At 39.3% G+C, this 24804-nt stretch overlaps 3 protein-coding genes across 3 annotated transcripts; 2 read left to right on the forward strand and 1 right to left on the reverse strand.

Annotated features, from left to right (window-relative positions):
* Positions 1-495: 495 nt before the first annotated feature.
* Positions 496-2965, forward strand: LOC103712519 (small ribosomal subunit protein bS21c-like). Its single transcript, XM_008799064.5, has 2 exons — positions 496-1040; positions 2542-2965. Exons 1-2 carry the CDS (start codon positions 625-627, stop codon positions 2648-2650), a joined length of 525 nt encoding a protein of 174 aa, XP_008797286.3. The 5' UTR covers positions 496-624; the 3' UTR covers positions 2651-2965.
* Positions 2966-9812: 6847 nt separating this feature from the next.
* Positions 9813-12387, forward strand: LOC103713611 (glycosyltransferase family 92 protein Os08g0121900-like). Its single transcript, XM_017844078.4, has 2 exons — positions 9813-9969; positions 10483-12387. Exons 1-2 carry the CDS (start codon positions 9813-9815, stop codon positions 12066-12068), a joined length of 1743 nt encoding a protein of 580 aa, XP_017699567.3. The 3' UTR covers positions 12069-12387.
* A 3134-nt stretch (positions 12388-15521) lies between these two features.
* LOC103712527 (nucleoside diphosphate kinase 2, chloroplastic-like) lies at positions 15522-22471 on the reverse strand. Its single transcript, XM_008799077.5, has 7 exons — positions 22113-22471; positions 21868-21924; positions 21670-21756; positions 20456-20536; positions 20155-20267; positions 19996-20045; positions 15522-18287 (listed from the first exon to the last, which is right to left on the reverse strand). The coding sequence occupies exons 1-7, from the start codon at positions 22431-22433 to the stop codon at positions 18220-18222; spliced, it is 777 nt and encodes a 258-aa protein (XP_008797299.4). The 5' UTR covers positions 22434-22471; the 3' UTR covers positions 15522-18219.
* Positions 22472-24804: the final 2333 nt, after the last annotated feature.

Consider the following 24804-nt stretch of genomic DNA (forward strand, 5'->3'; position numbering starts at 1 on the left):
TACATGAAGTATAATCTAGTCCATCTCAATTTCAAAAGTAGAATTCTAATATGGGGTACAACATGTCTATTTCTATCACTAAGATTCAGGCCCACAAGTCTGGATCTAACTCCTCTACTAGTTAAAAGTTTTTAGAATTTTTTTAAAGTAATAAGTAATTTTTAAAATAATTATGAAAAAGTTAAAAACAACTTAAACGTAGTTTGACAAAGTTCATCTTGAACTTATATCAAATTGTTACCGAGGATGATTTTGCACTATTTGATAGAGCTAAACGGCATTGAAAAATTGCTCAATAAAATAAAAAAAAATCGGAGCACCATATTAAAAAAATATATAAAATATCTAAATAAATCTAACTCGTTTTATAAAATTAACTTTTTAAATTTAATAGTGATTTTAAACAAAAATTTTATATTTTTTAATTTTATTATTCAAAATTTGAGATGTTGGATTCACCCAAGCACTGTATATTTCATCAGGACTGCCCCAGTCCCACCCCATTTTGCCCCGGAAGATCTCCCCAAAGTCTCCTCTCAATTCTCATGTCCGAAATTAGAGAAAGAAGACGACCAGAGCGGCGGCTGAAGCCATGCTGCAACTCTTAGCCTGACCACCGTCGCCATGCCTGCTTCTCTCTGCAACCTCCTCTCCTTCTTACCCTCCCTTCCCCTCCTCGCAAAAAAAGAACCATCTTTCTCTCCTCCTGCTACTACCAATCTCCCATGGCGGAGGCTCTCGAGGAACAGAGAGAGTGGATTCCTCCCGGCTCTCCATTCTCGCACGGAGGCAGCGCCGGGGTGTGGAGGAGTTTTGAGGAGCTGCTTCCCTTCTTTGGCTTGGGCCAACGTGATGTTCGCCAAAGGGGGATACTATAACGTCCAGCTGGTGGTGGGGGAGGACGAGCCGGAGGAGGTGCTTTTACAACGGTTCCGGCGAGAGGTGATCAAGGCTGGGGTCGTCCAGGAGTGCAAGCGGCGCAGATGGTTCGAGAACACCCGGGAGGAGAAGAAGCGCAAGGCCCGGGAGGCTCCAAAGAGGTTTGCTCCATTTCTTCTGATTTTTTTTTTTCATTTGATTCTGAGATTGTTTGTGTTCGACGCTTCTGCATTCAAAATAAAATCTTTACTGTATTTTATGGTAGATTTATCATTCCAAATTATCATATCGTTCTTGGTTATCTGTTCTGCTATGAATGTCTTGTGACGTTTTAGGGTTTGGGAAATTTCTGGGCTTTCCCCCTTTTTCTTTTGCTAAGAGATTTAGTCCACTTTAAGTGGATTATTTTGTCTAATTGGATTTTATTGCTAAACATTTATGGACTGCCCATGGTAGATTTTATTTATTCCAGACTGAAATTAGGAATAGGTAACTTTGGTGATTGTATTTGTGTTGGTTATCCGGTCTTCTGTAATGCTCATGAGGTTTTAGGATTTGTGGGGTTTTCTAGGTTTTCCCTTTTTACTTTCCCTAAGATTTTCAGGTTTTTTATGTGAATTATCTTTTAGCTTTCGTGGATTTCTATTACTAAACAGGTCATCAATATGAATTGCTCCAAAGTAATCTAAAGTTGGTTTCTTTAAGTTCTTTCTTTTTTATCAAAGAGAGATTTTGACACCTTCTGTTATCAGTATTCCAGAGACTGAACATAGGATTCTTAGATGATAATTTTCTTAGTTCTTTGTTATTTTTCTTTGGATGTTGGTGGTTTTGGGATTTTTGAGTGGTTCCTTTATTCTTCAATTCTTTTCTGGTGGGAAGGTAGATTTTTTTTCTTCCTTAGGTGGATCTTATTACCAAACATGTAAATAGCTCATTAACAATTAAAACGAAGTTTATCTGAGTTCTTGGTCTTCATTCGAAGAGAGTCTTTTACCATTTTTTTTATCTCTATCCAGAGAGAAACTTAAAATTGGTTTACGATATTTTCCCCAGCCATGTATTTCTTCTCTGGGGGTCTTGGGGTTTCAGATTTTTTGGGTTATTCTCATTGACTGTTGTGAGTATGTTCTTTGTGAGCCATCTCTTTCTGATGGATGTATGGATTTCACTTCTTGGTCCAATTTCTTTTAATGAAAAGGTTATCATTATGACATGGCCATGATGAACTAAAAAATGAATGCTTAAAATTTTTCATTCTGCCTCCAAAAAGAAAGTTTTTCTATGAGCTCTTCTTTTATTTGGTGGAATTTAGGGAGTTGCAGTTGTCATGGAATTTCTCCCTGTCATGTAGGTAAGTGGATTTAGTTATTTGTTGATCCATTCCTTTCAGATGGATAGTTGGATTTTATAGCTAAATAGTTGAATCATATCAATCTTCCAAGATGATTTTAAATAAGGTTCTATTAATATGCTTGCCTTTGTAAACAATCTATTCATTCTGTTAGGTCATTTGACTGGCAGTTGCTTGGATATTTAAAAGGATAAAATTACTTTAAAAAAATACTTGCAATGAATTTTGTGGTTTATAACAAGATTTAGTGATCGTCTTTTTGATTGCTGATCTCACCCTCTTATTGTTTTTCTCTTGCATATTGGTAGACGTTTTCAGCCAAAATATGCCCCCAAAGATGAGCAAGAGGCACCAATGAAAAAGAATGAAGAGGAAGAAGACAATTGGGAACTTCCTGAAGGAGAACTTCCCTATTGAATTGGAGCCACACCTCCCTATTTTTCGGTAGGAGACTGTGCGGTGTGTACTCCTGTTCTGGATCTGATCTTTATGCTGCTCATTTTTGTGAGTTTGAAGTCCAATCTCATAGTTGTGATGGAGGTCCAATCTTTAACTTTGCTCACTATCTTATGTGTTAATGATTTATTTATTTGTTTGCTTTGAAGAACCCATTCTACCTCGTTCCTTTTTCCTATAGACTGACATAAAACAATGTTACTTTGCCCCTCTCTTTTTGCATGATTTGCACCTGATAGAATCTATGCTCTCCAAATCAAGGCCTTCTCTCTCCAACATCCTGTCCAATTTATGAGTATATTGATATTGGAAAACTTGGAAATTGAGGGTGTTTTGAATCTGTTGCATTCATTTCTAATGCTTAGCATCTGATGTTCATTCATGTTGTATCAAAGTGAATCGCCATAATTTCAAGAGAAAATCCATGCTACCTGCAATAAATCCTTGAACACGCAGGTGTGCTAAAGATAAAGAGATAAAAACTAAAGTTGTAATTCAAATAGTTGCCATAACAACGTGATCCCATGGTTGTGGCTACATGATTTTGCTTATCATTTGTAACCAGACTCTGTAAGTAGATATGGAGTCCTCTCATGGTGATGTGGGAGAATTACACCAAATTAATTCTTTATTTGTTTAGTATCAAACACTAATGTGATATAAAATAATTTCTGTGAAGGTTTTTTATTTTTTTTGGAATAACAGGTTAGTAATTTTTATCATTTTTTGACAATAATTAATGATAAACCATATGATATCGTTAAAGAAAAAGTGGTTGGAAATGTATAAGTTGTATCTAATATTTTTATTGATGTTGGCATCTTTAAGTAAGCAAGCATTACCAGCATATTAAGCAAGCATCTCATGAGCTTTGTATGGCTTGAATTAGATCACTCTATCAATTACACTAGCATCCAGGTTGCAGGCTTTCTTGAAATTGAGTATGAATTCACTGACTATTGCTCCTCCCATTTCATCTAGATCTCTCTCTCTAGATCCTAGATACCATTGGAAGTAAAATAATGGAAGATGCCCCTGGAAGTAAATTAATGGAATTTAACGCCTTAGAATGGCTTGAAATTGGAGATCAAGATTTTGAAAATGTTTTGTCCTTGTGAGCTTGGCCATCAATAAAGAATAAGATTTACTTGCCTTGTGAATGATGGGTATGTGGAAAGGAGATAAAAGCCTGTTGCATCAGCATGTAGTTAAAATAGTCAAGAAAAACTAAACTTCTTTGGAAACTGAGAGTACTGAAGAAGTTCATAGGATGCCAAGATGGGAAAAAAATCCTTCAAAAAGTTTCACTAGAAATATTTAGTTAAGACTAAATTATCTATATATATTTCTAAACTAAACTAAAATATATTTGTGAGAAGCTAAATTATGGCCAATCGGATCGCTGGCATGCCAAATAGAGCAGATTGATCAAGAAGTTTGGTTAAATTAAGGGAGGTTGATCTCGTCTCAGTATGATAACTTCCCAATTTCTAATAGAACGAGAATTACGCAAATAATAAAAATAATAAAGAGAATAATAACTCATAGTTAAGAAAAATCTTCGACGAAATTGATTACAATGGAAATGGTCATTTTGGACCTACAAGGTTCTCCAAGAGTATAATATTATGCTAGAAAACTAAGGTACAAAGAGCTCATGGCTATAGATTAAAATGCAGGGTAAACACAACCCAACCCAAGATTTGCTAGTTGGTGAAGGGGACCGTTTCCCAGCCGAGTCCCAGGCCGATCTAATTTCAATCCATTCATCATTTTCATTTGAGGAAAAATATAGAGATATTCCTCGGACCATCTACATTTAGATCTCAAATATTTTAAAAACTATTAATTAGCCATCAAAACTTTAAATTCGTTGTAATATGGTCTGGCCATTTACTTCCATTACAAAATATTATCATACAATGATCGTATGATAACTAATGTTTTATAAAATATTAAAACTGCCCTACCTGCGCTTTGAGATGTGTGCATATGGGTGGTTGATAAAGAATGGAGCCTTTTAAGATCCATGCAAATAGATGAATAATAAAGAATAGAGTGCTTTGAAATCTGTGCAGGTAGATAATAACAAATGATGGAGTGCTCTTAGATCTTTGCAGGCAGATAAATGACAGTAGATAGAGTGCTTTGAGATATGTGCATGCGAATGGATAATAGAGAATAGAGTGCTATGAAATATATGCAAATGGGCGGATGATAAAGGATTGAGTGCTTTGAGATTTTGTGCAGGCAGATGAATGATAAAGGATAGAGCACTTTGAAAATCGTGCAGACGGAGGAATGATAGAGAATGAAGTACTTTGATATTTGTGTAGATAGATGAATAATAGATAATAAAGTGATTTGAGATCTATGTAGACGAATGGATGATAGAAAATGGAGCGCTTTGAGATTTGCGCAAGTAGGTAGATTATAGATGGTGGAGCACTTTAAGATCTATGCAGGCCGATGAATGATATAGGATATCGAGCTTAAAGATATGTGCAAGTGGATGGATGATAGAAGATGGAGTATTTTGAAATTTGTATGGACGAACGGATCTTAAAAAGGATGGAGCACTTTGAAATTTATACAGAAGAATAAATCATGGATGAAGTTGTTTGAGATCTGTGCAGGCAAATGGATCACAAATAAAGCGCTTTGAGATCTATGCAGGCAGATGGATAACAAAGGGCGAAGCTCTTTGAAATTTGTGCATGCGAATAGATGATTGGGGTCTTTAGCAAAAAAAAAAAAAAATAGATGATTGGGGATGGAACATTTTGAAGGGACATTTAAGTAAAAACCATTCAAATTTGAAGGAACATCTTCGGGTGGTTCTATATACACCCCCCCTATTGCTAAGGACACCCCCCAAAAACCAAAAAAAAATACCCAAACTAACCTTTAGTGTAATTACCATATTGCCCTTGAAATTTTTTCAGTACACCCCCCCTTCCTCCTCCTCCGTTTCGTTTTGAAAAGAAAAAAAAAAAACACCCCTCAAACCCCCCTTAAACCCCTCGATCCATTTACATCGTTTAGGCGATCTTTGAAGGAGATTTAAGCCCCATTCGAAGCATGGACAAGCAACTAGTGATTTGGGACGAAGAATCGGCCGCAAAGGTACGTGTTCCACCTTGTTTCGAATTTTTTTTTTTTCACGGTTCGTGCTCCGTTCGGCACTGGATCGCCGAACAAAAGGCTTCTGTTCGGCTGAACAGTGCCGAACAGAAGCCTTCTGTTCGGCAACCCTCAACCGAACAGAAGCCTTCTGTTCGACTGCACAGTGCCGAACAGAAGGCTTCTGTCCGGCACTGTGCAGCCGAACAGAAGGGTTCTGTCCGGCTCTGTGCAGCCGAACAGAAGCCTTCTGTTCGGCACTGTGCAGCCGAACAGAAGGCTTCTGGTGCCAAATCGCGTGCCGTGCTGAATTTTGTGCCGAACAGATCCTCTGATTCATTAATTCTTGGTGATAAATTATTTTATATGTAGGGCTATGCTACAACCGAATCGAGTATAATTGGATCAGAATTTGTACTGGATTACACAAGCGAATAAACAATACCTGTTGCCTCCAGATGGAAGCTGCTATATGCGTCCTGAAACTGATCAGGACGGACTCATCCTCTGGACCTCCTGGACATGGTCCAACGGACTCATCGTCTTCGCCCCTAGCGGGCATATCATCATGCTCTGACTCAGGAGAGGGCGATGGCATATGAGCAGGCTCGGGAGAAGCAATCCTAGCACGACGTCTCCTAGCTGACGCCGTAGGTCTAACTCTGGAGGGACCGGGATCCATGTCTGAAAATATAGAAATTCAATGTTAGGCTATATCAAAGAAAATAATTCAATTGCATACATAAATGATAAATGATAAAACAAGCCAAAAAAGAAACAAGTTACTTCTTGGAATCTACATGATTGGGTTTTGTGATAAATAATTCAATGTTACTTCAATTGCATACATAAATGATAATTCAAAAGTATACGACTCGTAAACTCAAGACATAACTCAATAATAGACTTTACCTAAAACTATGCCGCAGTTCTTAGTTTTTGTTTTTAGTTTTTGTTCGTTAACTAATGTTGTAGTTTTATTATTTGATAGAGCATTTGATATGAGATAATCATTCCAAGATCAAGAATGACATCGATGAAGGTAACAAGATCATCATATTTGGATGCACCATGTTAATGCTATATGATAATGATTCTAAATTATCCCTACTTCTCAAATTACTATCTAATCTAGTAATGAAAAACTTGTCCTTGATGTTGGGTATCCAATTCACCCTAAGGACGTGATCTAGGCTAAAATTTGGGAATAAAAATAATCCTTAGTCTAGCAACAGAAAAAAAAAAAAAAATTTGGATTCGGCCCCATGGGGACCAAGATACATTGGGTCGGCCCCATGGGGCCGAACCAATGTATTTTGGTCGGCCCCATGGGGCCGACCCAATTGCAGCGGGTCGGCCCCATGGGGCCGAACCGAAGGCACTGGTTCAAAGAACCAGTGCCGAACAATTTGGGGAGGCGGGGGGGGGGGGAGCTACCTCGAGGTGGTCGTGGAGGCGCCGGCGAGGTGCTCGTTGCTCGGGAGATGGCCGGGGAGGTGGTTCCGGGAGAAGCCGGCGAGGTGGTCGGAGATCGGGAGAATGCCGGCGACGAGAGGGAGAAGGGGGAACGGGGGGGTTTTGGGCGTTGGCGAGGTGCTTTGGGCGGAACAGTTCAAAGGGAGACGGAGGGGGTTTGGCCGCCGGCGAGGTGCTTGAGGCGAGGTTTTTTAGGCGGAAGGGAGAAGCCGGCGGGTGTTTTGGAGGGGAAGAGCGGGGTGGGGGGGGTTTGGGGGGTGTAGAGAGCAATTTAGGTGAGGGGGTGGGGAGGGTGGGGGGTAATTTAGGAATTTTTAATTTTTTAGGAGTGTCCTTAGCAAATGGGGGGGTGTAGAGAGTATTTAATTTTTTTTAAATTTTTGGGGGGTGTCCTGAGCAATAGGGGGGGTGTATATAGAACCACCCAACATCTTCATAATCTTTTCTTTCATTTATCCTGCACCACAGTACTTACTGTACCCACTTTTTACTTGGCCCCGGTGGCTCTGCGGGCACCATTTCCAGTGGGGGCCACTTCGTCGGTGAGGTGGCAGCTACCAATAATAAAAAAAACAAAAAAGAAAAAGGAGAAAACTTTTAAATTGAAGCTCGTGGGCCGCGTGAACTGTTCCACCGGCTTGCCGGCCACACGGTCATCGCAAGGCTGGCCTGGGCCGCTGGGCCCCGCAGAATAACGGCACGATCTCTACAGCGTTAGGTGTCAGGCGACAGTCAAAGGAGGCTGTATTCACCAAAAAAAATAAAAAACTCTTTGGCGACGGCCCACAGCTCACGGCCCGAAGCTTCCTCGCCGTCGATCGGTGGAATTTTTATTATTTTGTCTCGATGGGGGCAAGTTTTTGTGGTTTGATCAGGACCATCCATCCATTGGACAGCGCGGATGGACGGTGGACCCGTGGGCGGTGAATAAAGAAAGTTTTAACCATGAATGCGGCGGTACTCCAGGTAAAGAAATAAATAATAGAGAAGGACGGTACCCAACGTGAAACGGCCGGGGAAACGATGGCAGTTATTAGCCGTTGAAACAGGAAATAATGTACCGTAATTATTAAAAAAAAATTATTTAATTGTCTCATGAAATACTGTCTTTGATTATAACATGGAGATTTGGATTAAAAAAATAACTTTATTCAGACATGAATAGCGAAATTGCATGTTATACAAGAAGTATTAACCATATAATGGTTTCATTAAGTAAGAAGAGTTAGACAAATATCCATTATGATGTCTACTTTAAGTTAAGATGTCCTAATCATGGGTCCTTTTCAACTACATTTATTTATATCATTATAATACTATACAATATTGAGCTTGATTTCACAATCATTCAAGTTAGGTATTAAAAATTAGAGTTGTATCCTTTACGAAAAGAAAGATTGATATTTAGAAATTTATTATTAGGTTACTTTAAAATCTATGCAGATAAATAAATAATAGAGTTCAAAATGTTTTGAGATCTATGCAAAAAAGGCGTATCCTTCTTTCGCGCTAAAGATACAACCCTTCCCTCTATCGCTATGGTTGCATTATTCGATTCGATGATCAACAAATAATTAAATAAAATAACTACAAATTATGAGATTGAAGGAGTTCAGGTCCTCTCTATTTTATGCTTGTATCGAAAGGATCAATCAACGAATCATGGCCATCCATGCAGTGTATTGCAGTCCATGATTAAACATGTTTACATGCACAGCATGCAGTTGCATGTGTCGCATGAGATTTTTGCACATTAGGAGTCATCATAAAATGCGAATTGCTATGATAGGCTGATTGGATCTCTTCTTTTTTTTCATGGTAAACAGAAAAGAAAAATCCCAACTGGATCAAACTGCATTATAAATTCTACCCTGAATTCCTGATCAATTGCGCGCTTTTGTTTCACACGGACAGAATGCCAGGAATCTCTGACTTTGGGATCGAAAAACACTCCGTTTCCCTTGTCATGATTCGGGGAAACGCGGAAGTCTATGGGAAACGCGTGCTCCCGACAAGAAATGGATGCAATTTCCGAGAAGGAAAGAGGCCTTTTCCGTACCAAACCCCAAAAGCAAAGGCGAAGGCCAACGCTGACCGATTACGTGTAATAGTAGGAGAAACACGACGTAACATTTTCGGAAAATTAGTCAAAGACGTGGGTAAATTACCAAGCTGTAGATTTATAGTTATATTCATGTTAGATCTCGTAATAGATTTCATACCGACTCCCTCTTCTCGTTCTTCTTGTCGTAACCACCACTTAATTATAAACCCGACGACACCACTCTGTCTTCGTCTCCCTCTCTCTCTTTCTTTCTCTCTGCTCCCTCAGTCCAAATCCAACAGCCTCGACGCACCTCGATCTCTCTCTCACTCTGTCTCTCTCCCTTGCTCACTCACAATAGGAAGAGGAAGAGGATTGGGGTGTTGAGCATTTGGAATATGAGCTGGAGGGTGGAGGGGAAAGGGTCGGATCTGGTGCTCCGCCGCCGTAGTTGCCGGAAGTAGGGGGAGGGAGGAGGCCATGAAGGACAGGAGGAGAAGAGCAGGGGCAGCGTGGAGGGGCTCACCCCGGGCGCCGTCGCCGCCGTCCAGCTCCTCCCTCTGGTTCGCCCTTTTCGTTTTCTTTTGCTTCGCCCTCTTCGCCGCCGTCGCCTTCTCCACGGTCCGCCTTTTCGGAGGTACTCCCTGCTCCATCCAATATAACGTTAGTCCCGAGATTCGAGAAATTTAAGCGAAAGGAATTTTAAAAAAATGGATTTTTTGTTTTTGGTGAGTGTTCTAGATTGTGTTCGAATTTTAATAATTCTGCAAGAAGCTCGTGGCTTGAGATCCATAAATGCATATTATATTTAGGAATTAATGGTTCTTCAAGGAGAACTGGTTGAAACCCGTGTAGCTTTACGTTGTTTTCTCTTTTTTTTGAAAAAAAATAAAATTTGAGATAGATCTAGTTCTCTTTTTTTTCTAATTTTTTGAATGACCTGCCATTTGAATTCCGGATGATACCAATTTTGAAATTTGATTCAAATCTTCGCAGTTCAGACACTCGCAATTTGCTTTCAAAATCCATGTTTTCTTCGCAAACTCTCAAATTGGCATTTGCCTTCTTTTTTTTCTTGAGTTTTGAGGGCTGCTTTATTTTTTTTTTTTTTGAAGTTTGTAATGGTGAATCTTGCTCTGAAATCCGGCAGTGTCATTCCGCCCGGTGCTGATGTCCACGTGGCAGTCCCCGGCCATGAATGCCGTTTCCGGCGAGCTCCCCATCTCCCGGCGAGACCCCGCCGCCGCCTTCCCTTCCCTCCAGATTCAAGAAGCAATCTCCTTCCCCGACCAAGTCCTCCTCTTCCTCAAATCCCCCCCTTCCCTCCCCATTTCCGACCTCCTCTGCCTCTACTACTCTTCCTCCCTCTCCATCACCCCAGGCGGCGGCGGCGGCGGCGGCGGGCGCCCCGACCTCCACCTCCCCCCTATCTCCTCCTCCTCCTCCTCCTCCCCCGACCCCCTCCTCGTCCGCTGCCCCCTCGCCCCCAGCGGCTTCTCCATCTCTCTTTCCCCCTTCCCCTCCCTCTCCCTCGACCTCCCCCCAGTCCGCCCCCACCTCTGGGACCACCTCGCCTACGCCGCCGTCTTCGATCCCCGCGACAATTCCACCATCGTCTTCGCCAAAGGCCTCAACCTCCGCCCCACCCGCCTTTCCGACCCCTCCCGCTACGAGTGCATCTTCGGCTGGAATTTCTTCAAGCCCCGGTACCTCCTCACCTCCGCCGTCCTCTCCGCCGCCCAGGAGATAATTCGCTGCAAGACCCCCGGCAGCGTCCTCCTCCGCCACCGCCGCCGCCAGTCCAACCGTGCCCCCCCATTGGTCTCCGTCAAGTCCAAGGGCCGCGGCAGCTTCACCCTCCCCTCTGTTGCTCGCCCCGAGACCATCTTTTCCCCCCGAGACCGGAGCAAGAAGGAGCACTCCATGTGCGTGTGCACCATGGTGCGGAACCAAGCTCGATTCCTCCATGAGTGGATCCTTTACCACTCCCGGATTGGGGTCCAGCGCTGGTTCATCTACGACAACAACAGCGATGATGGCATCGAGCAGGTGATCCATTCCCTGGCATCATCTTCAAATTACAACATAACACGCCACTCATGGCCCTGGATCAAGACACAGGAGGCAGGCTTCGCACATTGCGCCCTCCGAGCCCGCGGTCACTGCGAATGGGTTGGATTCATCGACGTCGATGAATTCTTGTACCTTCCGAGCAAAACGAGACTGCACGATGTGCTCCGGAATTACTCAAGCAAGCCATGGGTCGGCGAGCTGCGGACTGCTTGCCATAGCTTCGGACCTTCAGGGAGGAAGTCGATACCGTCGGAGGGTGTGATGGTGGGCTACACTTGCAGGATGAACACCCCCGAGCGCCACAAATCGATTGTTCGGCCGGAGGCACTGAATCCTTCTTTGATCAATGTGGTTCATCATTTCCATCTGAGAGATGGGATGAGGTATGTGAACATGGACAGGGGAGTTATGGTGATTAACCACTACAAGTATCAAGTGTGGGAGGTGTTCAAGGAAAAGTTCTACAGGAGGGTGGCGACCTATGTTGCAGACTGGCAGGATGAGGAGAATGTTGGTTCCAAGGACCGGGCTCCCGGACTGGGGACGAAGGCCGTCGAGCCTCCAGATTGGCCGAGCCGATTCTGCGAGGTTCGCGACGCCGGGCTTAGGGATTGGGTGTTGAGGGTTTTCAGTGACCCCAACACTGGCCTTCTTCCATGGTAGCTGGGAGAAGAGCTAGCTGTATTTGATTCATCACATCCATACAGAGAATGCAGAACAAAAGAAAATGAGAGAGAGAAAAGACTTAGGTAAACTATTGAAGATTGATTACTGTTTGATTCTTTTTGGGTTTCATTGATGTTTCTGTTATTTTACCACTTCTGCAATTATAGATGAGAGGTAAATCATTCTTTTGTAGATAGAGACATAATACAATCCCTCATAATGATAAAGTTTGGAAGGGATTAACTGATGGAAGGAAGGCTTGGGTTTTTGTATTCCATTTCACTGGTTATGGTCATGTCTTTTCTCTGTTTTTCTCATTTTAAGGTTTTGATTAATCTGGCTAGCTTATAGTCATCAAACATCAACTACCCTGATAAAGATCAAAGATGTTGTACTTATCCTCTATTTTGTTTTTGTTTACCAACTTGTTCTCAAAGGACCTTTCTATCCAAAAGAAAGGCTGTCAGATAAGGATGTTATACCTTCCCTGATGTGGTCTTTGAAGAATCTGGAACTTTAGAAATATTCAAGAAAAAAGAAAGAAGGAAAGAACGAACCACTCGATCTTTCTTAGATGAAAGGTAAAGAGCATTGTTTTGCCTTTAAGATATATTCCATCTAGAAAACTAACCTTATCAGCCATAATTTTTTCCTTTCTCTTGTCACCTTTATCACCTTTCTCTTGTCGGTATTAAGAGAATACTTATCTGGTGCGATGCGATCAGCATCAAACCTCACCATCATTTTATTTATGTTCAGTGCCTCTGTCTTTAAGTCATCTAATAGGATTCATGGTCAAATTCTCATATAAAAACATGAAGCATTTAATGGACCCACAGCTAGGAAGGCTCTGTTGAGAATAAACTGCAGAACTAAGCACAACAACCGCTTTTCCAATGCTTGGACTTTAGTAGTTGGTTTACTATTCTCATGTCGTCGAAGGGTCACAAGATACTGATAATGGTGGATTTTGATGCTCATGATTGATTAGTTTATAACGTTTGGCATGTGCTTGTTGAGCCTATGTATTCTTGCTCAAATATTATGCGATCGCTTACCGTCACCATAGCCTTGTCCTGTTTTTAGTGTCCTATTCTTCTATGTTGCTAAAAGGGGTGGTTTATTAGCATATAGGGACGACAACAAGCCAAGGATTAAGCAAACTATAAAGATGAATTTGTCCTAATGGTTCTTAATGCAGCCTGTCATTTTTTAATTATAATCCGGTGACAGAGAGGTGTGTGCAAGCAAAGAAACAGAGTCTGAGTGAGCTAGGCCATGCTCAAGCTTGGCTTGAATTATAATTGAGCTGAGCTTGAATCCCAGCTGAATAAATTTTGAGCCAAGACTGAGCATACCTTATTCAATTTCAGCCAAACCTGAGCTGCTCATGAACATCTACTTTAAGTGATTGGTGAGACCATAAGGTCCATGAAGGCTTCAAAAATATAATCCGAGCTAATCTCCTTCTTCAGACCTTAATTGAAGAGCTCAGCTTTATCTTCTTGATCTTGAAATAGAACATGTTAGTATTTTAGAGTAAACTACATCTAAACATGAATATTTTGATCAGAATAATATGATAATAGAGAACTTTAATTTCAGCTAATGACGGAGGTGCATGGAAGAGAATGAATAGAGTTAGTCTGATCAGGACTAAGGTATGACATTTAGCCAGCCAGCCAGCACTTGGTAGAAGTGTGGGGATACTGCAATGACTTTGAGAGGGGAAAGGCTATAGACTAGAGAGAAGGAGAAGATTGCTTACCTGAGCTTTACCTGAGCTGTGGCCTCTGTAGTATTTGTCAGCTACCTGCAAGTTGTTTGGTTGCATGTGAACAAATTAACTAAGCAATATTCCGGCAGTCTTAATGGTGTCTTCATGCAAGTATTTTATTTTTCAGAAACTTCTATGTCAATGTTGCCTTTGGGTGTTCTCATTAAAAGAAAAAAAAATTGTTGCCTCTAGGTGTAAGCCATTTAGCATTAATCATGCCTCGAGCTTCTTTTATTAAATTAGAAGGGACCATATTCCACTTTCTGTCTATCTAAGTCGGAGCCAAGCCCTTAGGCAGATCCAGCCGCTGCTTGCAGAACCAGAGATTTAGACATATGGGGTCGAAGTGTTGTTCGGAATTAAACCCTAGCTCTTACCACAAGTGGCGAAAGTTGTATTATCCGAACAAAGATTTGGCGGTCGATGGAGCTTTTGTCGAGCTTACAGGAATATTTGCATATAAGTTGGAAGGTGATGAAAACATATTTGGGTGTTTTGAGAAAAAGATATCTTGCGATTTGACAGGTTGTCAATGTAAAAATAATGACTACAGCTCAAAGTCATGGACTTTGTAATGGTCAGAGTCATCCTCTATTAAGATAATAATCTTATACTATTAATCAACATTTAACATTGAACTATTATACAAGTAGAATTTAATATTTAGTTGATCAAGATAAAAATTCTCCATCAAAACTAAAACTAATGGAAGCATGCTTACAATGGCTCTACTGTTTATTGCAAATTTGTTGCATGTGTTCATGGCATAATGGAGGGTTCTTTTGATATCATTATTAGCAGCAATATTGTTCCTGAAGGCACTGCATTGCGACTGATTATTATCTATCTTGACTATTTATCTTGCTGTTTTCTGTTGAGAAATTATCTTACTCCTGTCAGGCGCTGGATTGACAGCTTTACAAATAGCAAAAACTTGACCTCCCAGGGGTGGTGTGTGGGGCTCCATGGGACTTAATTGAAAGACTCCACTATGCATGACTTGCTGCAAAGCTGACACCATCTTTAGATAAACAGGAGATAATCTATAGGCACCAACAGCTACTAGAATTACTTAACAGAATTTAGATCGGTCCTTGCTAAATCAAGCTGCGAAGATACATGGTGGTGGTGGTGTTACGAACATTATTTTTTCGTAAGTTGCTAAGAACATTATTCATTAGCAGTATCTATGCAAGAGAATATGAAGTTGTGCTATCGGAGAGATATTGGATAAAATTAGGTATTTAAATTAAGTGCATGCTTTGATGGTATCAACTCTTGCCACTTGGACAAGCCTCTCCGCTCACCTTTTTTTTTTGTTGACCTTTTTGAAGGAATAATGGAGGATTCCCCTAAACTTATAGCAGAAGGGTTTAGCCTGCTGCAGGCTTTAATTGTTTTATAATTAGCTTTCAACCTAGCACCAGCCCTCTATGAATGAATGATGAATATCAAAGCAAAACGACCTTTTACTTGCAAGAAAGGTGAGCCATGAAAAGTCAGCTTAGTTGGCAAATAGCATACTTTACCTCTTAGACCCAAATTTGGGTGGTGGTCATGCAAGCTTGAGGCACAAATAAATGGACAGGGATTGCATCTTTTGCAGGAAAGAAGGAATAACCCTCCTACGTGTGAATCCACCGTTGAATCACACAATGGTCACTTTGAGATCCATGCAGGTGGACAAATGAAACAGTTTGGTGTGCTTTGAGATCTGTTAGGTTGGCTTGGTCTAGTTTGGGGCAACTTTAGTATCCAATACAATAATTGTTACAATCAACTTAGAATTTAACTTTTGAGATCCATTAAATACAAGGTTGGTTTGGTTGCATTAGATAATATTCATAGCACAGGTCATCCTCATGTTGGGATGGATAAAGAGGAAAATGAATTAGATTTTGGTCCAACTGGGTTGAGAATGAAGCATCTTATAGGTGAGTTGGATGGGTTACTCAAATTTTAACTCAACCTTACCTTAAATCAAGTCAGAATTTGAACCCAATCTTAACTAAAAAATATATAGACACAACTTAATCAATTTAGCCATTAACTTGAATAAATAAAATGCATCTAAACAAGAAAACAGAGCTATCATAGAGTAACTTTATTTAGTTGAGACTACAATTTTTTCTCCCAACAATAACAATTATATGAACAAGTTAGGCATCCGATGAATCCAAGGAAGGAGATGGAAATCAAAATAATTGGCCATCCTGGGTTTGCTAAAGTTTGTGACATATAAAAGACCTAGGTTGAGCCTTTATTTATTTTGATTAGTGGGTTTGATGTTGTTGCTCCAATAATTTCTACCTACCTCATGCCTAGTCCTTTTCTCTCTTCCTCCTTATGCATTGACTCCCTGTATATAGTGACCCCCTCTATTTGATTGTTGTTGATTGCTGTAGGGCAGACTCATTATTCTCGGAATAATAGTATTGTTAGAATACTTAATATTGAATCTTAAGTTGTGGCGAGGACAAAAGCTATCTCAAGTGTCATAATATTGCTTCTCAGAAATGTGGGCAGTCCATGAAGCTTTCTAAAAAGAAGGTGGATATGAGTCTCCAGCCTGTTATCTTTAAAAATGAATGGTTCACCTTGATTCAATGTCAAGAAAGATACTGATATCAAAAGTCAAAAAAATACAAAGTTGGATAGGCTTTACCTCCTTCTAGAAGCTATGGAAAATTAAGTTTAGCGATTCTCAACTCCCCCTTGGAAAAGCTCCAACACAGTCTAATCTTTATCTCTTGAAGAGAAGAGAGTAGACAAGGAATGGTGTTTGTCACATTTGCGAAGCTACATTCAATAGTACATGCAAGGGCTTTAGTATTTTTGGACAGTGGATTAGTAGGTGAAATTTAGTTAGGTGGGTTCTCCTTGTTGTGGCTTGTTAAAATCTACTCTCTGAGGTGCAGATATTTTTTAACATTTAGGAGGTACTCTTTAATGTTGCTGTGCCTTTGAATTTGGCCATGAAAGTATATTTCAATTTCATTATTTGAGATAATGGATGGTTAATCTATGAGATATTTGGTTTTCCTCATGAAAATTTTTGATCTCTTGTTCATGTGGTGTTTATGGTCATTGTTTTTGTTTTTCTAGTATACTCATATTACTTTTATAGCAGAAAGAGGTTAATGCCATCACCCTAGGTAGGAACATATAATTTTTTTCCTTTTAACTTGCCTTATCTTATGCATCATATTAGGACTCCAAAACTGCATTAAGGCTTATAGCTGAATCTATTAATGTGTAGCTTGCATAGAGAAGCTTGTGAGAGGTCATACTCAGAACCCAGTTCATGCCTATCAGCTATACATGCTTATCAAGATTTTATCATCAGCATAGCCTAGGTCGTACGCAAACACTACACTTCTGTACCTTTGTGTTTTCACTTGTTTTATTTTCTAAATCCTTCTGTCGTAAAGAAATAGAAGAATGTCTGGCCTTGTCTTGGTTAAGATTTTAATGTCTTTGCTTATTAGCTGCTTTTCTGGATGCTGCTTAAAAATTTTAAGGCTGTCATGGTAGTTAGGAGGTTGTGGACAAGGGTGTCAAGGTGAAGTTTGGACAAAAACAGAAGTCCACATCATGGTCCCTCTAGTAATACTATAGAGATACCTTGAGATTTGCATGGCAAGCCTAGATGGTACACTTCAAATCATAGTAATAACAGATCATTATGTGTGATGCAAAGTACATCTAAACCACATTAATTACAGCTCCTGTCAGCACAAAGCAAGGCAGAATGCCTTCAGCATCACCTATATCACCCTTTCCTCCATTGTGCCCTGTCTAATATTGACTATAAAACAGTTTAGACATGTTGAAAATTTTAATGGCATTGAGTTGAATTGCTACTTTAGCTTGTGGAAGGGAGAAAAGAAGATATTGAGCAAATTGACTGCTAGTCATAACGAAACATGATCTGACCTCAAATGCCTTTGTTAGAGTTCATGGCTGATCAGAATGAGATAAAGTAAGGTGGTGCAAAGAAGAAAGTTTAAGTTGAATCGTTGAGGAATGTCATAACTTCAACATACAGAGGAATAATTCAAGCATGCAGCAGTGTCATCACAGCATGAAGACGAGACCAAGTTGTCTCCAAGGGGAAAATCATGGTTTCAATTACCTTGACGTCTTGCTTGAGCTAATGCAATGACACGGCTGATGAAGAAGAAGCATGGAATTGAAAGATTTATTATCTCGTGCTCTCCTTGAGGTGGTTATAGCTCCCGTTTATACAATCCGCAGGATGGAATTGCAGGAAACAATGTCTGAAAGAAATAAACTGACCTTGGAGAAATGATTCTAAAGAATGAAGCTACCTAGCCCCACAAATTGCTTCTTGAAGCAAAGGATACAAAGTTACTCTCTGAGCCAAGGTGCTTGAACTGGTACCCATGAACATATTTCACCTTCTTTGAACCATAGGGCTGTAGAAAATGAGCAAAAGCAGGGTTAGAGACTTGACAATGAAAGAAATCTCACACATATAATGACCCACCGCAATGAATAACTCAGTACTATAGCATTATGATGAATGCCAACTAAGTTTACTGACTCAAGATGCAGTCTACAGTTCAGTGACTAGTTAACTTACTGAAAACATAGGTATTCTATTTCTCATATCTAAACAACATATGCTACCTTTTGTTGAGGGATTGACAAAAGGCAGCGTGCATGCAATAAACTAAATATTCTTCAAATGCAACTAGTGATTTTTTCCCCTTTTCATTATGCAAATATTTGGAAAAATCTATAAGCTTTATCCTATCAAGGATTGTGGTCAAGATAGAAAAAATTACAGATAACGGAAAGAGCCTATGCATGAGTGGGACTTTTACAATGAGATTTCACCACAACATTGCCATGGAAATATTAAAATTTCAGTTTCCAAGCATGCTCACACATATGCACACAAACACCCCTATCTTTATACGCTTCTGTCTTTTTACTCTTGTTTACATATAATTTCTTACTATTTAAGAGGACGTTCGCATACTTACAATCAAGCCGCTCAACTCTAACAATTAAGGCAGAGCTTCAGACATAATGCTTCATATATTAAATTGTGAATGAAAACTTAACTTGCTACCGCTCAACTGTACAAATATACGTACTTTTCATATAATTTTTTCAACCATTTTTTAGTTAGGTTATTCAATTTTAATATCCATAATGCAATGTTTAATGAAGTTTTCATGCAACCCATAACAAATTTTGAATTTATAAATGAAACTCCTTTTAAATGACTGAAATTTGACCAGAACCAATCAGTTCCGGCCAAAACTGCTGCAACTGACTGAAACCTGAACCAAGGGTTTACCAGTTTAGTTTTGATTTGGTCAAGGCCGAAATTGATCCATTCTGGCCTACACTTAAAACTTCGAAGGACCGACAAAAATGGAAAACTGTCATAGAAACTTCAAGATCTGGTTGATGGTCGAGCATGATGACTTTAGTAACAAGTGATGGAATATCTCGACTTACTACATGTTACATGTGAAGTGAACACAGATTGAAAAGAAAAACTCGAGCTCCATATGTGATTAAGAAGTATGTATGTGGAGTTTACAAACACAAGGACTCTTAGTTAATAATTATGTTCATTGAAAAGAACTGACCAAATCTTTGATGGCGGAAACTGCAAGAAAAGAGGAGGAGAAAGAAGAAGAGAGGGAGAAGGAAGAAGAGGTTATAGAGATGCAGGAAGAAGAGAAGAGGAGGAGGAAGAAGAACAAGAACAAGAAGAAGGCTAGAGTTTTTTCATTCAATCATCAATCCCTCATACATGAGAGGGGTGGTCTTTATATAGACCTTACATATTGACCCAATTACATAAACCCAATTGACTAGTCTAATAACAAAACAACTGACCAAATTGACTTGACTAAGACAAAAGCAAATAATGCAATAAAAGAAAATGACTCGAACTCAAATAGACCCAATCCGAGTCTGACTCAATCCGGGGGCTCAGGATCTTCTAAATGAAGGGCTCTAATGTCCCCATCAATCTTACATTTAATTCTGTTAGAATATAGAACCAAGTAATCAATGGCACCTTAAAAATAAAATGAGAAAACTAAATAAGAAAAAAAAATAGCACCCTTGGGGCTTGATAAAAAAGTTGTATGGCATTACCAATTTCACGCTTGCCATTCTCAGGGCTATCACTTCCATGAACAACATTCCTGCAAAAGATCACAGTAAAGCCCTTTTCTTGGCAAACAAGATGACAAAAGAAATACTTTAGGTGCATTAGAGAATAATTTTAATGGAAAAAGGGTAAAGGAATGCAACCTTCCCGTTTGAACTGACAGATCACCTCGTATGGTGCCCGGTTCAGCTTGAAGAGGATTTGTTGCTCCTATAAGCTTACGAGCAGATGCAACAACACCAACACCCTCCCAAGCCTTTCATGTAACCAAAGGAACATGAAAACAAATAGAGAAGAGCAAATATATTAATATGATTTGTGTAATTCAGATGATGCACATTACCTTTATGAATTCTTATTTCTATGCATCACAAAAATAAATATATAAGTACATATAATATAGTATATGTATATGCATCTAGAGGTAAATGCCAAGATATATACCATACAAACAACGGGGCCAGAAGTGATGTAGTCTATCAGCTTAGGAAAGAAAGTTTTGCCCTTGAGATCCTTGTAATGCTCCTGTCCATCAAACACACATCAGAAAATGACTATACAGTACTTACTACAATCCTTCAGTTCCTTTTCTTAGGTAACATACAAACAAGTGAAAACATGCATAAACATAACCAAGTATACAATATAGTGATAACCTCATTACAACACCTAAAACTTGCAAAGAAAGAATTATATACATCAAAAATCAAATCATAAAACCTCCAATCACTAAAACTATGGCCTTCCTTCACCATATTTGCACCCTTACCTTTGTCCTTCAGCTTTCAAGATGAACCTTTCTTTTATCCTTAGGTCTTCAACATGAATATTTTTCTAATCATATCACTTATGTTAGTTATAGAGCTAGATTGATACAAAAACAACAGAATGGGAGGCACTACTCATCAGACTTAATCAATTCTTGATTATAACAAAACAACCATCCTAGTCTATCCCAAACTACTCTCATAAAAATCCACTTTGTGTTTACTTCCTGCTGGAAGTGAAATTTATATTTTAGACTGAGAACTGTCAGACAAGCATCCAATCCTAGAAAAAAAGGATGTGCTTCTACAATTCTATTAATAACAATCCAACAAGGATAATCTCATTCTATCATAATGTATTCTTGCATCAAAACAAATACACAGACAAAAGGTAAAAAAGGAAAATATTATGCTCCTAATTTCATTTTAACGAAACCTTTAAAAAGTGGTTTCTCAATATACAAATTTGGCTTGACAAAAAAAAAAAGAAGACAAAATGAATACTTCTCACTGAAGAGAAATAGAACAGAAGGGACTCACATTATGGTAGGGGATCCGTGTTATCTATATTAGTGCATCTAACTTTAACGAATCATTCTGTCCATGCGAACACTTCTATCTTTAGTCAGGTCAGCAGAATCCAGAATTTGAACTCTGGACTATCCTCTTTTCTAAGAAATAACTTCTTGAATGTGAAATTGCTTCCAGCAACAATTGTTTCATCCAAATGAATAAGAAAAAGTGGCAATACTATCTCTCTCTTCTTATTTCTTATATAAATGTTATTTTCCATTCAAGCACATAATAATACTTTTATTTCATATGCGAGGGGAAAAAACAGAAATGTTTCATTATGCATTAGTGAAGCTAGCAGCACTTTGGGAAGCAAACCTCAGCTAACTCCTTGGAGCATTGGAAAAGCTTCAAGCCTTTCAGCAAAAATCCCTTCTTCTCAAACCGAGAAATAATTTCTCCGACCTATATCCATCAAACCGAATATTTACATAAAACCAGAGATCAACTAATAACAAATAAAATAGAAACAAGAAAACAAAATCTCCATAAAAAATACAAGAATAAGACTCATACCAGTCCACGTTGAACGCCGTCGGGTTTTACCATGACATAAGTCTCCTCAACCTCTTCCTGCACAAAAACAAATTCGAAGAAAGCATCAGAACAGGGATAAAAAACAAAACTTGTGCTTATCCCCGAGTGGAATTTCAGAATTTGAGATAAAAAACAACAAAAAGATAAGATCTTGCTCCTTCTTTCAGGCGGTTCATTTTATTTTTCATTGAATCCAAGGCGTACAAAGGAGAGGAAGAACATACCATGGCGGCCACGAGGTGGGGAAGAAAAATACGGGTTCTGGTCCTCCGGGTGCGCGATTTGGCACGGGCAGGGGCAGAAGAGAGGGAGAGGAACGGCGACGGCGGGAGCGCGGCGAGGTAGCGGTGAGAGGGGAGGGCGAGGCTTCGTGTTCCGCCGGTGAAGGAGGTGGCGGCGCCATGGGTCGGAGAAAGAGGGGCTTTGGGCAGAGCGCAGGGGCTTCTCCCGAGCGCGGCTAGAGCGTCCATTCTCCTTATTCTCCCACGCTCGCTCGGCGTTTTGGACACTGTGACCATTAAGATTGACTCGGTGAAGGAAATCATGTTGGACTTTTTCTTATTTGTCAATTGTACAGCATGAGCTTCATCATGAATTCAAGCCTTGTTGAGTTTTTGAAATCAAATTAAAAATTTTCAATTATGATAGGGAGGTTGATGGTGACAATGATGATGGGGAGGGAGAGAGTTATAGTTGAGATAAACACAATTGAACATGGTGGCACTTGAGATGTGCAGTGCATAAGTTAATCAGATTGGATTTTCTAGCTGTCCACCATGATTTCTATAGGTGATCAAAAGGTATTATTTGATGGATTATATGATCTTATTAGCTTAACATGACACATGGATATACTAAATTAATCAAGATAGGATCACCATAATATTATGAGGCCGATCAACCTGATCCGTGTTCGATCTGCAATAAGCAGATTTCAATATGGGCTAAATAGATTCGGATCATAAACAGATTGACCCATCTAAAGTGTTTAAAAATTGAGTCGGATTCAGGTTCTAGCCTCTTGACCCGTTCAACCCGTTAGAGCCATTTAATAATCTGATTGGGTTGGGTTAAGTAGGTCATCTGCTTAGTAAATAGGTTAACATGCTATATAGGTTATACAGGTTAATAAGTTATACAAGTTAATAGGTCAAACAGATTACCTATTTATTAAACAAATTCAATGAGTTGAGTCAGGTTACTTGTTTATTAAATATGGCAGATTCAGATTTCAAATTTTGACCTATTTAATAAACAAATCAGGTTCTGGTTTGGAATTTTCTTATCCGACCTGCAGATCCAACCCAACCTGCTTGCCACCACTAATTCTAAGGGAGGGAGAATTTGGTGGATGTTTATAATTCTATTGAAAAATGAAATGTTGTGATCCATCAATACTTGTGAAGCATGTGACTATCAATACTTTTAAGATCTAAGAACCAGAGATTTTATCACCATTGCTTAAATGCCATATGGCCAACATTTACAAAGTATGTTAAAATTTTGAACAAAATTTTCTAGAAGATCGATAATTGCCACAAATAGGGTATTCAAAAGTAATTCAAGTTATGGGCATAAAAATTTTTGCATGCATTCGGTGTGAACGGTATGAATATGGTTTAGATACATGTCATGCATGTTTATGAAATTTTTGCATATATGCCTTTCAAAAATTCACTTATCCTTCCAAAACTCTAAAATTTGCATATATGCTCTTCATGTCATGTAGGTACAAGCTTTAGTTATTCTAAGTATAATTCGTTTAAGTTAACCTACCTGTTAACTGTTCTTATATATAATTTTAATAAATTTTGCTGGATATGCATGCTCTCTTCTCCTCGTTTTTTTCCCCCTCCCCCCTTAAGGAATAAATTAGCAACCAGATACCTTTGATAAAGTTAACATGAAAATTTTTTGAACAAAAACATAAAATGATAAATTATTCTAACTATAAGTGCCTATATGTCAATTTTAGAATTTAAGCCATGCAGATTTAATTGGACTATACATGAAAGCTTCAAGCCTTTAAAGAGGCATAGAAGCACATTCAATCAAGAAGGGCAGGAGTGGTGCTAACCAGCTGAGTAACGGGCTACTGAAGGAAAACTCTCTATATTCTTTATATCCACTTGTTTTGAAAACCATTTAACAAACACACTTTACCTGATTCTACTTTAACCCTGTGTAAATTTTATCCACACTTGTAGTTTGTTTTAAACATGGTAATGCCTATTCCCTATCGGATTCGAGGAATGAATCGAAAATATTTTTGGTTACAAGTCATGATCTTTAAATTGTAAGCGACATTAAGCAATAATAATAATAATAATAATAATAACTTTTCATGGTTTTATGGCATTTATTTCACAAAATCTAGAAAACATATTATATGATTATTTTATTCTTTCTATGAACCTTCCATAATATATGATGTGTAGATGCACCTCACCTTCACCAATTGGAAGGAAACTATTTCACTAAATTTGTGAAGCGCTAGATCTGGATCAAGCTGTTATCAAAGTCGATATCTTCCCATCCTCCTTCATAATTATTTGCCTTTCATAGATCACCTAGAAGAGTTATACACGTGTGCACCTTCATCCATCTTCCGGGTGATCCTTTTGCCTATAAAATCACTTTCCCAGTCTCCTTCCCTATAAAAAAAGGCTCAAGGCTCTGATCCAATCCCAAGCTACCCCCTCAAAGAGTGAACAACAAGATGGCAACCAATGCCATCCAGGGCTGGAAATGGGCCAAGCTGGGCCGGGCCATGGCCCTATCGAAGTTTGGTCCAAATTTTTTTTCAGGCTTTGGGCCTGGTTTAGGTCCGAAAATTTTTGAATAATCTAGACCCGAACCCAACCCAAGTCTAGGCCCGAGCCCGGCCTGAATTACTCATTTGGGCCAAAAATAGGT

The sequence above is a fragment of the Phoenix dactylifera genome, chromosome 11, assembly GCF_051530095.1.
Source record: "Phoenix dactylifera cultivar Ajwa chromosome 11, Ajwa_hap1_PhDact_Kaust_v1.1, whole genome shotgun sequence".
Taxonomy (NCBI): Eukaryota; Viridiplantae; Streptophyta; class Magnoliopsida; order Arecales; family Arecaceae; genus Phoenix; species Phoenix dactylifera.

Excerpts from the sequence above, each read along its gene's own strand:
- LOC103712519 (XM_008799064.5), top strand. The coding sequence starts at position 625 with ATGCCTGCTTCTCTCTGCAACCTCCTCTCCTTCTTACCCTCCCTTCCC. Across the intron at positions 1,041-2,541 it reads GCCCGGGAGGCTCCAAAGAG|ACGTTTTCAGCCAAAATATG; the intron begins GTTTGCTCCATT and ends GCATATTGGTAG.
- LOC103713611 (XM_017844078.4), top strand. The coding sequence starts at position 9,813 with ATGAAGGACAGGAGGAGAAGAGCAGGGGCAGCGTGGAGGGGCTCACCC. Across the intron at positions 9,970-10,482 it reads CACGGTCCGCCTTTTCGGAG|TGTCATTCCGCCCGGTGCTG; the intron begins GTACTCCCTGCT and ends GAAATCCGGCAG.
- LOC103712527 (XM_008799077.5), bottom strand. The coding sequence starts at position 22,433 with ATGATTTCCTTCACCGAGTCAATCTTAATGGTCACAGTGTCCAAAACG. Across the intron at positions 21,925-22,112 it reads CCCACCTCGTGGCCGCCATG|GAAGAGGTTGAGGAGACTTA; the intron begins GTATGTTCTTCC and ends GTTTTTGTGCAG. Across the intron at positions 20,046-20,154 it reads CTGTCAGTTCAAACGGGAAG|GAATGTTGTTCATGGAAGTG; the intron begins GTTGCATTCCTT and ends GATCTTTTGCAG.